This window comes from Gymnoscopelus microlampas, assembly GCF_963454915.1.
Source record: "Gymnoscopelus microlampas genome assembly, chromosome: 1".
Taxonomy (NCBI): domain Eukaryota; kingdom Metazoa; phylum Chordata; class Actinopteri; order Myctophiformes; family Myctophidae; genus Gymnoscopelus; species Gymnoscopelus microlampas.
Window position 1 is genome coordinate 20,756,720 of NC_139962.1, and position 15,305 is coordinate 20,772,024.

The 15,305-nt window shown below is 42.2% G+C and overlaps 2 protein-coding genes across 6 annotated transcripts in view; one reads left to right on the forward strand and one right to left on the reverse strand.

Annotated features, from left to right (window-relative positions):
* LOC311044697 (uncharacterized protein) overlaps nt 1-1,677 on the forward strand; it is a 29,990-nt gene extending 28,313 nt beyond the window's left edge. Inside the window, exons 24-25 of the mRNA XM_084056441.1 lie at nt 149-270; nt 773-1,677. Of these exons, the coding sequence (XP_083912567.1) occupies nt 149-270; nt 773-971 (321 nt within the window). The 3' untranslated portion in view covers nt 972-1,677. The remainder of the gene's footprint in view (nt 1-148; nt 271-772) is intronic.
* A 1,131-nt stretch (nt 1,678-2,808) lies between these two features.
* The window catches only part of trpm7 (transient receptor potential cation channel, subfamily M, member 7), a 70,135-nt gene continuing 57,638 nt past the window's right edge, over nt 2,809-15,305 (reverse strand). For 3 of the 5 annotated variants that reach the window (XM_084052195.1, XM_084052193.1, XM_084052197.1), the window contains 10 exons: nt 14,408-14,436; nt 14,075-14,128; nt 12,692-12,736; nt 12,227-12,292; nt 10,998-11,281; nt 10,403-10,485; nt 9,807-10,012; nt 8,818-8,869; nt 7,296-7,402; nt 2,810-4,150 (listed from right to left, as the gene is read on the reverse strand). In XM_084052195.1, the coding sequence (XP_083908321.1) occupies nt 4,035-4,150; nt 7,296-7,402; nt 8,818-8,869; nt 9,807-10,012; nt 10,403-10,485; nt 10,998-11,281; nt 12,227-12,292; nt 12,692-12,736; nt 14,075-14,128; nt 14,408-14,436 (1,042 nt within the window). In that variant the 3' untranslated portion in view covers nt 2,810-4,034. Of the gene's footprint in view, nt 4,151-6,876; nt 6,920-7,295; nt 7,403-8,817; nt 8,870-9,806; nt 10,013-10,402; nt 10,486-10,997; nt 11,282-12,226; nt 12,293-12,691; nt 12,737-14,074; nt 14,129-14,407; nt 14,437-15,305 lie in introns of all 5 variants that reach the window. The other 2 variants (XM_084052196.1, XM_084052194.1) reach the window with 2 other exon arrangements.

Genomic DNA, 15,305 nt, shown 5'->3' on the forward strand with positions numbered 1-15,305 from the left:
TTTCTGACATATAATGAATAAGACCAATTGTTAACCAAAAAAATGCAGTTTAAAATAAGTCTTTGTTCTTAACATGGTTCAACTGTAGATTAAAATAAGTCATAGGGTTCAACAGAACAGTAGTTTAAAATAAGTCTGTTTTTAACAGGGTTCCAAGGAGTTTTGGCTGGCTGACATTCTGCCCAAGATAGCAGAAGTGTTGAAACTGCAAGACCTTGATGCCATTAAGAAAGTAGTAGCTGAACTGGCAACACAATACCCTGACCTCAGGTAAACAACCCCTTATCATTTTGTCTAAACCACTGGTTATCAACTTCAAGTTCGGGGACCACCAGCGGCCTAAATGGACCCTTTCTGGTCTGTAGGGCCAAGAGTGTACAAAATGGATTCAAATATACCCTAATTAAGGCGCAAGGTGTTGGGCAAAATGTTCCATTTGTTCACACTCACACTCTTAAATATGAACAGATGATGTTATAGTGTAGATTGAGGTTCTAGTATTTAGTTCAGTGATTCTCACGTTTTAATTAAAATTAAGCCTGCATTTGGGGAAAAAAGGCATACAGTAGTAGCATACAGAAATTTTGCCCGGAAGGAAACAAAGGGATCAATTCCAATAATTTGTACTCCCACCCTTCTAAAAAAAATACTAGGAACCAGGTGGAAACATATAATACAAATAAATGCCCCTCTGATTTTGAAGAGATTAACAACGGGTTGATTTTGAAAAGATTAACAGTAATGAATTAAACCTTTTCTTTCGGACCCACAGTGTCAAACACGTCTCTGCCCTGCTGAAGTTGAAGGCCAATCTGTCACGCACCAACAGGAGGCTGGTGAAGGATGCTGTGCGGAATACACTGGCTGATATTGACCATCAGGACCACCGGCCTTTTTTCTCCAAAATACCCATCATATCAAAGCGCCAGAGAGTCGTTGCCGCTGTACAGAAAGTTGTAGCCAGGACTTGAATTTCCTCATTTGTCATTTGTTTGTTTTTTGTCACCTGCAATACTGTCCACTTCAGACATGTACAAAGTCCAGTCCAGGGTGCCACTGCCAATCGTGCCTTGAAGGCAGATTTTATATGGCTCGCTGCCTTCCTTCCGAAAATGTAGATCCTGTAGTATCTTGATTTGAACACACATCTGCACATAATCCTAAATGTAAAATGTGTTTCATATGACCAGTATGGTCATATGAAACACATACAGTGAAGTTTCTGACTGGTAAGGAATTAACCCAAGCAGATACCGTATATTCAGTAGAATTTGAAATGATTCCGAAGTGCTTTTTACTTGTGTCGTTTCATTCGCAACATGTGATTTTTTTCTTTTTTGTAGTGACCTTTTCACACCTGGTTACATTTGGTTACACTGCTAGTTGAGCAAAATACAATAAATATAATAGCAATGCAGTGCATGCATGTGAAAAAAGGCTGGAATTTTGTATTTAGTTTTTGTTCACAGCAGTAGATTAGTAGCTTACATTTGGCTACACTGCCAACAAAAGGCTATTGATATTGCACTGTAGTTAAATAAAATTGTTGTAATGCGATGCATTCGTAAGTGACTTTGTTATGGTCCAGAGTTAGTATGTCAGGAGATGCTGTCAGCCCTATGGTATTTTCATACTTTCAAATATGGCCCCCTTTGAAAAAACGTTTGGACACCCGTGAGTCATATTATGGTCAGCAGCAGCAAAGAATACTGTTACCATATTGTTGCTGTTGGGCTCGGGCAGAAACCTTGTATCTCCATATTGAAACTTTATGTTTTTGTTTAAATAGTGTCATAGTAGAAATAGCAGATGTACAAGTTCACGACGTTGTGATGCGTGAGCTTGTAGATCGGCTATTTTCACAATTCTTTTTTTTATAATAAAAAAGTTATGATTGGACATATACAAGGCTTCCACCCGACAGCGACGATATCAGGAGGTCATTTAACACTTCCAACCCCAAGAACCAAGCTCCTCAAAGCTCCATTGTTCAATAATGTCCTAGAACTCACAAAAGTCACACACTAAACTCATTTGGCATAAAGAAATGTATTAAAGGCAAACTTAATGCCGCTGACCATATGACTGTTTCTTACATCTCCTCCAGGCCGGAGATTGTTTTCTGCCATTTGTCTGTGAACTAGGGGTGTGCCGATACACTAATTTCACGAAACGATACGATACGATATTTGGCTCACAACTTCGATACGATTTCGATACGATACGATACGCACTTTTTTTTATTATGAAAATATATGGAGGAGAAAAAAAGAAAATGCAAACAAATAATTCTGTTTTTGCATTATTCAGACATGCAAACTTGTAGCTTTTCAGCTACAATAGCCGTTTTGAATCCAAATAGTATGACACCTGACCCGAAAAAAAAACATGTTGTCACTCTTTTCACTTCGGGGCCGTTTGCATGCCTGATTATTATGATTGTAAAAAAAAAAAAAAACAATTTTTTTTTTTTTCAAAAACGATATTTTTTTTTCCCAAAACGATACATATCGTCGCGAAAACGTATCGCGATATATCGCGGGACGATATATCGGCACACCCCTACTGTGAACAGCTAATATCTGGCACCACTGGACCGATACAGTGTGAAACCTAGCGAAATGCAAATGCAAAATCCCACTGCGGTTCCATTCACCGACTAAACAACCAACTAAACTAAAAATGTGATTATTAAAAACTATGAGTTTGTAGATCTGCAATTTTTGCTATTGGTTGTATGATAAAGTACAGTATATGGGTAATAATACATATTACTGTAAAAAATATAGCTTGACACCTGGGCAGGCCTTGAGAAAGGGAACCACAAACAGATCTTTTCATTTTGAAAGCATTTTATTAGTTTAAAATGATATATAGTACAAAATGTATACACCAATACCCTTAAGTTTCTCAGTTCCCCAGCATAAAATATTTCAATCTGTTCAGCTCGTGCCACATATTAGTATCTATAAGATACATTAGATTGTAATTTGCTCATACACAATAGTTGATGACAAAGATATGGCAATAGTACCTTTGTAACATTAAAAACTTATCAGCAATTTTTTGGTGGACACATTTCAAGACTTCAATACAATAAAATTATACATTGTACTGTAAAAGTTGCATTGCAATCTGCCCATATTTTACAAGATTTTCAAATTCATGTATATCTTTTCATCGAGTATCAACAAAAAAAAGGTAATGATACATGTTTTTTTTATACATTTATAAAAATGATGTGTGAATGTCAGCAGGCTTTTCCCTTTTTAATACCTGCTGTAACAGAGTTGACATACAACACGGTTCTCAACGCCTGGTCCGGGACCCCACTAGGGGTCTAACAGTGTACAAACGGAAATGGTTTTGAATCTTTGGGACCCCAATCTACACAATAAACATTCTCAGTGTTTATTTAACTCCGAGAGTGTACAAATCCATTTGTACACCCTCAGAGTTGCAGACCCCGTAAGGTTCCATTTGGACTCCCTGTTGGTCTGCGGATCCAAGGTTGAAAACCAGTGACATATAGGTTTTTGTTTTTAACTTATTGTATTTATTTTTTACAAGGCAACTTTTCATAAATCAATAATAATAAATACTAGACCCTCCGCAGTGATATTGTACCTGTTTATAAACATTTCATATATATATATATATGTGTGTATATATATATATATATATATATATATATATATATATATATATATATATATATATATATACATACTCATAACATATAAACTTGTAAAAAATATCTTTTAAAACTTTTTTTCCTTCCTAATATGACATATAAAGTGGTGAGGGTAGTTGTGATTTGTGTGATTGACAGCGTCTGACGGGACCAAGAAAAAAAAGTAACAATAGGCATGCATCATCAGTTTCCATGGAAACACAGGGTGTGTGGCTCTTCCAGTTGATTGGCTGTGGCATTTCGCACTTAGCTACCTCGTCCAATGGGGGCTTTGTGACCAAAATGGATCGTGAATAATCAACCGCGTCCCGTCGACATGGCGGTTTCAAACCCGAACCATTCACAGCATGAGTCTCATTGACTGGCGGGACTCCTTGACTCCGCCCCCGGGGTCATGGGGGGGGTCGTCTTGGGGAAAGGTCACCTTGTCCGGCGTGTATTCGTTCCGCTTCAGATCTAAAACACCACAGAAGAAGAGAAGGTCTTAACCGTCGCTGTCTGGTAGAAACTTTTCAGGAAATGTTAAAAAGAACCTTTTGTTCCAATGGATCCAATGTAGTTATTATTTAGTCATTTAGTCGCTCTTCTTAACACATTAACCGGCAAGAACGTAGTCCTACGGTCCGCTAAATCCAACTGTTAAGCGCCGAGACCGTAGTCCTACGGTCCGGGTGTTTCTTCCTTTTTTTCGATTTTTTTTTTTTTTCAATTTTCTAGGGGGACCATTTTCAGTGTAACACCACCGGAAGTGACCCGGAAGTAATATCCCGTTTTTTGTCTCCCGTCGGCCTCTATTCTAAGTAACACCACTAAAACCATGTTTTAACCAGTGTAGTTTTTCCTCCTCGCATTTCCCATGTTAACATAAACGGTCAGAACTCAAACATGGCGGCTCCTTTTGACACGCGGTCTCGACGAGTACACAAAGGGACATGTGGACGATGTTTACAGACAGTGGATCGCGGATTCTAAAGGATTTTAACGGGGCCTATGGCGACTTGAAAAAAACAAAAAACAACAATAAAACCTTGGCAATGGTGAGTACATTATGAGATTAGCCCTTGGCGGTGGATGTGTTAATACTTTTCAACGGTTCAATATGTATAAACCCCACAGACAAACTTAAGCAGTTTCATTTTCACTTAAATATTGTGTCAACAATAGCAAAAATAGTCGATCTACAAGCTCACAACAGGTCGCGTCACGCTGTGAGCTTGTAGATTGGCTGCGGAAATGTGGGAAATTTGGACACCGTTTCTGCGCCATTACTTGCAATAGTCCAGTGTTTTTTCATTTTTGGCCAGGCATTTGCCTAAAGCCTGCCCTGTACATTACGCCGGGCCTGCATAAGCATTGGTTGCTGTGGTAACAACATAGGTGCTTAATTTATCGTTGCTCTCGGGCAGAAACCTCCATATTTCAACTTTTTGTGTTTTTCCGTAAATGAATGCACTACTTGATCATACTGCAGCGTCACACAAAAGTATCAGATCTACAAGCAACGCGTTTTGAGCTTTTAGATCTGCTACTTTTGCTATTTTTGAACTTGAATCCTGAAAAGTAACATTTTTGAAAATATGAGGTTTCCACCCGACACAGACGTTATACTCTGTCGTGTGACGGTCGCTTGGCTGAAATAGCAGATCTACAAGTTCCCAGCGCGACACAATCGTACGACGAAGTATGAAATCATGCTTCAGAGTGTCCAGCCTGAGACACATGTTTAGAAATCAGATTGAAATCGCATGTCAAACCACCTACAGTAGGACACATGGACGGACAAACGGACACACGGACTGGATTCCTTGGATCATGACACAACTTATAGGCCATGTTTGTGCCCGATTAAGTTTTCTGCCATAGTGCGTTAAAACAGTGGTTCTCAAACTTTTTCGTGCCAAGGACCCCCAAATTGATATGTATGTGGCCCCTACCTGAAAATATGTTGTGCCAGGAACCCCCAGAAGCAAGGATTTGTGTTCAAAAATTGCAGATCTACAAGCTCATAGCGCTATGAGCTTGTATATCTGCTATCTGTATTAACACATTTTGCTGGGGACCCCCTGGTATCCCCCCAAGGACCCTTGGGGACTTTGAGAACCTGCGATAAAATACACTTTTTGCTACTACCCCTAGAGGTTTTGTCCAAAACTCACACAACTAACGGTGCACATTATCTCTGGGGTCATGTGATAAAGATGTATGAGTTAGATTTTTCAGATCCCATTCCAAGTGGGTATAACCCAAAGTTTGTGGGCACTGGTTAGGCAACCCGGCCTGGTGGAGACCTGAGCTCCGAGGAGTAGACTTTTCAAGTGTTTTTTTCCAATGTTCATACTTGATAAAAAACAATCTGGAGAGGTCAAAAATCTGATTTGAACATAACCAGTCTGAACAATAACCTATGTGCTATACCAGTGGTTTCAAACTTTTTCATATCAAGGACCCCTAAATTAATATTTATTAACATGTATTTGACCGTGGACCCCCATCTGAAAAGATTTTGTGACATATATAGGGCCCTGGGGCTCCCCGGATCGCACTTTGAGAACCCTCGCATTAGACCATGGACCACTATAACTCTCAGAGTTACAGCCCCCCTAAGGGTCCATTTGGTTCCCAACTATCCATCATTTATCTGGGGACCCCCTGGAAGAGCCAATTTAGCCAAACTATGATTGTGACACTATATTAACTAACTTATCTGGGGACACCCTGGTCGCATCGCAAAGACCCTATCCTATATGATCCGGCCTAACTGGCCCATGCCCCCCTCAACATAATCCCCCCCATACCCACCACCTGCAATACCCACCACCTGCAATACTCCCCCACTCCCACAAACCCCATAGGGCCTATGTGGGCAGGCAGTTGGGGGGTATAGCCTATGGCATAGGCTATACCCCCCAACTGCCTGCCCACACCTCTCAACCCCCATAACTCAAAACCCCATGCCACCCCATACCCTCATACCCCCAAATACCACCCCACCCATTAACCCCACTCCCAGAACCCCCGGTCCCCATGCCCCCGACTAGCACACCACAACTCCCAAACCCCACCCACCCAAACCCTCATGCACCCCCCACCCCCCAACCGCCACCCCACACCTCCCACACCCCATAACTCCAAACCCCATCCTACCCCCATACCCCCCAACCGACACACCACAATATTCTCACATGGTTGTTGGCTGTCATGGTGTTCACTGTGTGTGATTTTGATCTGCAATTAATAAAAAATCACGACAATGACATTCACATCTAAGCAGCAAAGACAACCTCAAACCACAAGTTCAAAATGTCTTACGCTTTTTGAACCCCCTTAAGGGTCCATTTGATTCCCAACTAGCCATCATTTATCTGGGGACCCCCTGGAATAGCCAATCTAGCCAAACTATAAAATTGTTAAAGTGGTTAAATTTATTTTGACACTATATTAACACATTTTGCTGGGGACCCCCTAGTACACCCCCCCCCCCACCCCCCGCCCCAGGACCCCAGACCCCACTTTGAGAACCACTGCTATAGGCTAGCGTGTTTCATCTGTTGGGCTGTCAACACTAGAATTTGCTCAGAAGCTACATGGGATTGTCCCTCACCAGGAAGTTTGAGTTTCCTGCAGCAGGAGTTGCAGTGGTGTTTCGCACGGAAGTTCCTGATGGCGTCGTCCCCCAGGTTGGCAGGCCCAAAGATCATGTCATATGACCTGCACAGCATCAACACAATATAGTACTTTAATAATAGTAAATGCATTCAAATAAAATCAGGTGAAAAGGGTTTAATAAGCAGAAGGGCTGCAAATGGTCTGTAAAAAGGTAAGTTTGGTATTTTAGGAAATTTGCACAATAAAAAAAACAAAACAACATTGCACCTTTTAATAGTGAACTTATCTTCGGGGGAAATACATATAAAAGCAATACTAGGTCTTATGGCATGTTTTGGTTAAAAGCAGGTCAAAAACCAGGCCACGCCCACTGCGTAAAAAACACGCCCCCCTTAAACGCCATGCCCCCTAAAACAGCATGCCATGCCCACACCAATACCAAACAAGGTTGTTGCACTTTGTAAGTTGCTCTGGATAAGCTGCACTTCCATTCAAATTGAGCTATGGATCCGAGGGACTTTCAAAACCCTATTGCCTCCATCGTCCTAGCACTTCACTCTCACTGTAATCCTTCTTGGCAACTTCTTTCTCGATTGATGCTAGCGACTGACCAAGATATGTCTACTATGTACACATCTGTTGAAAGGTGCAGTCACTAGGTTTGCTAAGCGCTAGAATAATTGTCCCCCATCCTGATGAATATACATGGTGAAAAAAAACAAAAAAACAAAAACGAAGAAATTGTCAAAAGTAGCGAAAATAGCAAATGTAACACATCACGATGCAACACATTGTGAGCTTGTAGATCGGCTATTTTCAGTATTTTTTCTAATTGGACTAAAGTGATTAAGGGTCCCGGTTTGGGTTTTTGATAAGGTCACCCTACACCAACATCAGCCGCTTCCGAGTGCAACTGGTCCCTGTTTGGGAACACTCACACCAAGGTACACAACAGGCTGACCAATGCAAGGGTTCAGAAAGCAGTGGCAGTTGAGGTAAACTTGCGGCTTTTTGAGCCTGACACAGAGCCATCCTCAACAAGCTGGGAAGCTGAAGATGAGGCCCGAGAGTCGGACATCCACCAAGTCCGTGGAGAGGATATGGAGCCCTGAGAGTAGGGGTGCAACAGTTAATCCAACTATCCATATGAAGAATAATCTATTTTAATAAGACTAGACCGGTCTAGTCTTGGACTGGGCGCCACGTGCAAGTCGGGATTACTGTACACCCGTTTGTGCAATACTCCACATGTTGTCTGACATGTTAGAGTCTCAGGCTTATCTCGTATTTTCTCACAAGCCGCCATTTATATTGGCGAAGCGGCACAAATGTGACGCAAAACTCAGCCAATCATTGAAGCCAACGGGTCGGGTTAGCCAACCAGGCAGAGATATGGGCTCCAATGACAACACCTTTGTCATTTCTCATAAATTCCCGCTAATTCCACCCTGAATATTGATGTTAAGTTTGCAACGCTGGAGCTACATCATGCTTATAAGTAATGTCAGACAACTCACCCCTTCTCACCACTCTTTATGACGGATGGATCAGTCAGAATCTCCCCAACACCTATGAAAGCACACACATATCATCACTGTAACCCAATGGTGGAAGAAGTACTCTCAGACGCATTGTGAGCTTGTAGATCAGGTATTTTCAAGAGAGAGTACCCATTTATCAGTTTAAATTGTGTAGTGTTCCAGTTCCAATTTTATCTGCTCATTTCTTTGTGTCATCACTTCCAATTTCACTTGTTTATCCTTTTGACCCCAGCATCATATCTTTTTTACAACAAGGTCAACCTAGACTAGAGTTATGCATAATGAGGCCTTTGCATTGGATCAAATGTCAACTATTGCATTGGGGATCTCATATACAAGTTTATTACAAGGCTTGGTTGAATGCTTGATTCTGATGGGTCAATCACTGAATTCAGCAGTCTGTTACTTTTCAATAATGGCCACAGTTATCATTAACAGACCACTGCAGACAATGCACCTCCATCAATCAACTAGTTGGACTACTACTAGACCTCACACCTAGGACTCGCCTAATCCCTGCTCAATTTGTAAGGGAGGGAGGGATGGCTCAGGGTAGAGGACAGAGTACAGCAACTTGCAATTGGCCTGGTCTTCAAGATACTCAAGGGACTAGTGACCACGTACCTGTCGAACTACGTCACTAGAGTGAGTAACTCCCATGGGCACAACACGAGGGGGAGCTCCACTGATCGCATTTCCCCCCCAAATTCGGCACAAACATGGGAATTAATGGATTCTCCTATTCTCTATTCTATGCATTTCTGGTGATGAGCTTAGACTTTTTACAGGGGCCAGTTACAAAAACAAGAGAGTAAGTAGTCACACTTTTTTATGACTGTTGGTAGGGCGTTCCACTAGCCTGCTAGCGTTCCACATTTTGGTGGCATAGCAGTAGCAGTTTAACCCCTTGTTTGAGCCAAATCTGGGTTGTTGTTGAATGGAAGCCAGGTGCGTGTGGGGCTCACCTTGCAGGTCCAGCACCAGCAGCTCTCCTCTGGTGTACTCGTAGGTCCAGTGGCTGAAGGCCAGCATGGTCTCCTCCAGGAGGTTGGTGGGGACGATCTCATCACCGTTATTATTGTTGAACTTCCTGAATTCTCCGGTGATGCATTCCTCAATGGCGAACCACTGGCCAGCCGAGTGACAGTACAACAGAAACACCTCCAGGAACCTGTGTGTGGACGCAAGAACAACAACGGCCTTCAAAAGAGGGAACACACACACACACACAAACTCGTCAAAAGCTTTTTTTCCATTGGTGTGTTTTTTCTTCTTCTTTTTTTCGGATACAGGATAATTGCCCCTAAACATTGTGTCAATGTTACATTGGCCAAAACTTTTTTTTCTTTTTTTCAACAATGCTAATATTTCATCAGTCATTATGGCCATAAACAAGAAGTTGAAGGGTAAATCTAGGTCTGATAATTATGTACCATGCATGTTCAAATCATGTATACTTCAGACCATTTTCCAAAGCATAGATTTATTATTATTATTATTTTTTTTACATTTTGGAAAAAATAGCCAAGTATCCCTTTCCACCACTGACAGCTCCATGTACCTGGGGGAGTAAGGGATGGTCTTGGGTCTGATTTGGTTGAAGGCAAAGGTCAGCTTCTGAGCAGCGCGCTGCTGTTGAATTTCCTGTAATGACAAACATTTACACAAGGTCACATCAAGTTAAGTGTGTGTGTGTGTGTGTGTGTGTGTGTGTGTGTGTGTGTGTGTGTGTGTGTGTGTGTGTGTGTGTGTGTGTGTACATGTTTTTTTTAGGAGAAGGATTAGACATTTAGAGGTTATGTTTAGGAGTTAGGATTGGAGTTATGCCTGATTTACACTTCGCTATGGGCCAGTGTCGTGCACAGATCCGTTTCTATTTTTGGCTTTATGGTCAGGGTTAAAAATGCCATTCATAAAATCACCTTCCTAAATGATTGACATCTTCACAGGTATAGTAATACAAATGTGTGTGCACACGTCTGTCTGTCTGTCTGTCTGTCTGTGTCTGTCTGTCTGTCTGTCTGTGTCTGTCTGTCTCTGTCTCTGTGTGTGTGTGTGTGTGTGTGTGTGTGTGTGTGTGTGTGTGTGTGTGTGTGTGTGTGTGTGTGTGTGTGTGTCTCCTGAGATCCCCCATGAAGTTACACATAGGCCCTCACCCTGAGACAAAGGTGCAGCACGGTGTCATCTTTGTAGATGCTCTGCCAGGTCTGGACCACCTCCGGCAGGAAGGACTTGACGATGTAGAGGTGTCCAGGCTTCAGGATGTCGTACTCAGACCAGGTGCAGAGCACCTTGAGGGCCCGCCGCAGCCCGCCACCCATCTCCTCCTTGCTGAGGAACTCGATCTTGGCACAAAGGCCCCGCTGGGCCCAGGAGGACATGCTGTTGTTGATGGTGTTGGGGGAGCTCTCCTCCAGGCGGTACACTGTCACTGGCTCACCTTGAGGGACGCAAAGCACCCACAGGGTTGGTTGTGTCAGGGCTCACAATTGTAGGTATCGTCGCTGTCGGGTGGAAACCTTGTATATCCAAAACTGGTACTTTTCAGGAAATGGAAAAAATCCAAAAATTCCAATGGATCCAATTGGTGTGTGCATTGCTTGTTAGTCTCGCGAAACCTGGCAACCCTGTGGCTGCGTGGCTGCTCTGTTGCAGACAGCAGAGGCACAGGCACGGTTTTAACTCGACGTAGGACCTGTATGAAATACGGCGCACACGCACAGCCTCGCATGCGCGCTGTGGGTGCATCCACACATGTACGTCAAGTTGTCGTACGGAAGTCGGAAGCCCCATCCACTCCCATGTTAAGTTAAAAAACGGAAGTTCCGGTCTTTCCTATAACATGGGAGTGGACGGGACTTCCGACTTCCGTGCGACAACTTGACGTACATGTGTGGATGCACCCACTGCCAAATGTATAATAGGATACATGTAAGTGTAAGTGCTAACACATTTTAAACCATAAGTGCAAGAGCAAATCTCCTCCTGCTTTAACAAAAGACAGGACAGCAAGATTATCAACATGAGATTTAAAATAAAGGTTTTTGACTATACACCTAAATATTTATAGGTAGTCACAATCTCAATGCAAGTCCCTTGAAGAGTGAGGATAGAAAGGAGAACAGCTGGAACCTTCTTTTTGTTAGGGAAGGTTTTTTTGGAATGGTTTTGTTTGCATACAACACCAGTTGATGGAACAAATGTGACTGAATAGTATTGAATGCAGACTGCAGATTCTTCAAAGCCAGGGCAACATTATACTGTATGTCTATTGAAGCAGGAGGTCTCTACACAATTACCATCATAAATACTCACTAAATTATAAATTCTCAAGCCGTTTGGTTCGTTACAAAAGTCTCAAATTTAATATATAGCAGGGTCTTACCTCTAGGGGGCACCGGAGTAAAGGGGATACTCTGAGAAAGCCTCATGAGGTTATTACGCTCCACAGCTAGAGGAATAAACACACAACATGCATATCAGGAGAAGACCCACACACAAGCATAATTTACATATATGGAGAGTGCATTACAGTAAGGAGTCTTTATATAGGGTAGTGACCTTTTATTCACCTTGGGTGCTGATTGTTTAAAAAAATAAAAATTGCGCTTTCTTCCTATTTTTACCTAGAGATTACAACAATGGCTGCTAAGTGGTAAAGATTGGCCAGTAAGATAAATAAACTAGCCATCCATTGTTGAAATACACCAGCATGTGACTATTTGTTACCCTATTTGTTTCCAACCCTCAATTTACACTTTACATAATGACGTATACATATAAAAGATTTATAAGTGCTTAAACCCCACATACTTCAATAAATCAAGTGATTACGGTATATGTGACTCACCTGAGTACTGGTAACTCTCCATGGGCTTAAAGGGGGAGCCAATAGCTGCAGTGGAAAGGAGAGATTACATACAGTACATTAAATGTATGTTCAAGCAATAGGCCACAAGAGGCCATGGTTTACCGTGGAGTTTACCACAGCTAAGAGGCGTCGGACGCCTGAGGTGGAATGCTGTCGACCCACTTAGCTGTTGTAAACTCAAGGTAAACCACAAAATCATGTGGCTTATTGCTTCTCTAAAATATCCAATCCTCAGAGTTGGGCAGGTGCTGGGCGAAAAACAATATATATACCATCATTTCCGGACTATAAAGCGCACCTGAATATAAGCCGCACCAGCCAAATTTGGGGAAAAAAAACGAATGTGTACATATACAAGCCGCACTGGACTATAAGCCGCAGGTGTAAAATCCATATATTTAGAAGGTCGCCTAGTGGCCGTTAGCTGTAAAAAAAAAATCCATAGATTAGCCACACCGTTGTATAGGCCGCAGGGTTCAAAGCATGGGAAAAAAGTAGCCGTTTATAGTCCGGAAATTACGGTACATAATATTATTAAAAATTGCGCACACACTGATGGGCTCCACTGCAGTGCAATAAAACCTGTCTGCAATGTTTGTAACACGAAAATCACAGATATACTGTAGACATGATCTTTTCCAGGTGATTTGCAGAAAGAAAAGTCAACTACTGTGTTTCCAGATGCACATCCTCAACATTACAACCAACCCAGGGCTGCTTTATATTTCACACAATTCTTTGCATTGAATGAGCATGTCAAACAACATCAGTCAATGATCTGTAGTGTCAAATGCATCAGTCCACTTGAGGGACCAACCCCCTGATCCGTTACAGCACCTGCCAGTAGATGGTGTTATTCCACTCCTTTACAACTAGACCAGTACAACACATTGCACCCAAGGGTGCAGGTGTTGTGCACTGAAAATAGCCGATCTACAAGCTCAGAACTTGCCGCATTCAGCTATGGCCGACCATAAAATAGACAGTGGCTGACTGCTAGGTGCCAGCTGGGGCTGATTTATACTTTGTCATTCGATGGTGTTGCTCACTTAAAATAGCTGATCTACAAGCTCCCAAGTGTGAGGCGTTGTGAGCTTGTAGACGGGTATTTTTGACGAGCAATTACATTTTTTCATAATGACAGCTGGGAGATACAGGAAATGCAGAGAGAAAAGGGGAATGACATGCAGCATGGCTGGCTGGGAATGGAACTTGGTGCATTATGTGCCCATGTGGTACTGTATGCACCCTAACCACTTGTCTATCGGGACACCCCGACCTTAAATCCTTTAATAGAACACAAATACAATTTCAGGCTCCAGAGTTTAACAAGAGAAGGTTAGTAAATTAAGGATGACTCACAGTCCTTCCTGGATCCCAAGTGGCCATGTCGGGACGTGTAGAGACACACTGCAGCTGGAAGCACACACCAACATTATTATCCCACACACACAAATATAATTTTGCTTGAAGATCGGCTATTTTCGGCTTCATGGTTAGGGTTAAAATGGCAAAAAATGTGTAAAGATTATATTCATAAAATTGGCGTCCTAAAATGCTGATGTCCTCATAAGTATAGTAATGTGTGTGTGTGTGTGTGTGTGTGTGTGTGTGTGTGTGTGTGTGTGTGTGTGTGTGTGTGTGTGTGTGTGTGTGTGTGTAGTCAGACTACGTCAGTGACAGTGTTTCTCTTACCATTTAGGGCCTCTTCCCCAGGGGCTCTTCTGAGACACACATGGACACAGAACAAAATAAACATACACTTAGAGAACCAACTAAACACAGGATTCATAATAAACCACTCTATTTTCTGTTTCTTCTTTAGAGCCTGAAGTTTTACGATATGCGTGTTGTATATTTTAATTGTGTGTGTGTGTGTGTGTGTGTGTGTGTGTGTGTGTGTGTGTGTGTGTGTGTGTGTGTGTAGTAAGTAAGTAACTGGCTTGTAAAGCGGCTGTCTTTTGCAGGATGTTCGTGTATTATGACATGCCCAAAATAGGGACACTAGGGCAGTGGTTGTCCCCTTTCTGGATCAGGGCCCATTTGGAAATCTTGAAAGTATTTTCGGCCCACCCATCTGCCCACTTGTTAAGTGGTCAGATGGGTGGGCCGAGTGCATTTTCAGACCATGTGTATTTTAATGATCAATCAATCGTGTTCCAGCTTGGATCAATGGAACTAACGTAGTATTGTTTACTGTAAGTTATCTATATCATAATGAAAACTCATTTTTCAAGGTTTTAAAGAAAACATACCATGACATATTTGTTTAAATTAATGCAATATTATCATTAAAGTCGTACTGTTTTGCCAAATATTGGGGGGGCCGCTTGCAATATCCTCATGGCCCACCAGTGGGCCCTGGTCTACAGGTTGGGAATCGCTGCGTTATAGGATGTGCATGTTGTATAGGAGTAGGAGTCACATGTGGTTTCCAGTTCAAACCTGCAGCTGAGACAATGAAATGAAGCTACAGTATGGGGAACAGGAACAGAAAACAGGTATGCCACCTTCTGAAAACTGGGACTACAGTTATACACAGAGCCTAATGTGTGGTTTGTTTATGTGCGTGTGTAGGCGTGTGTGTGCATAT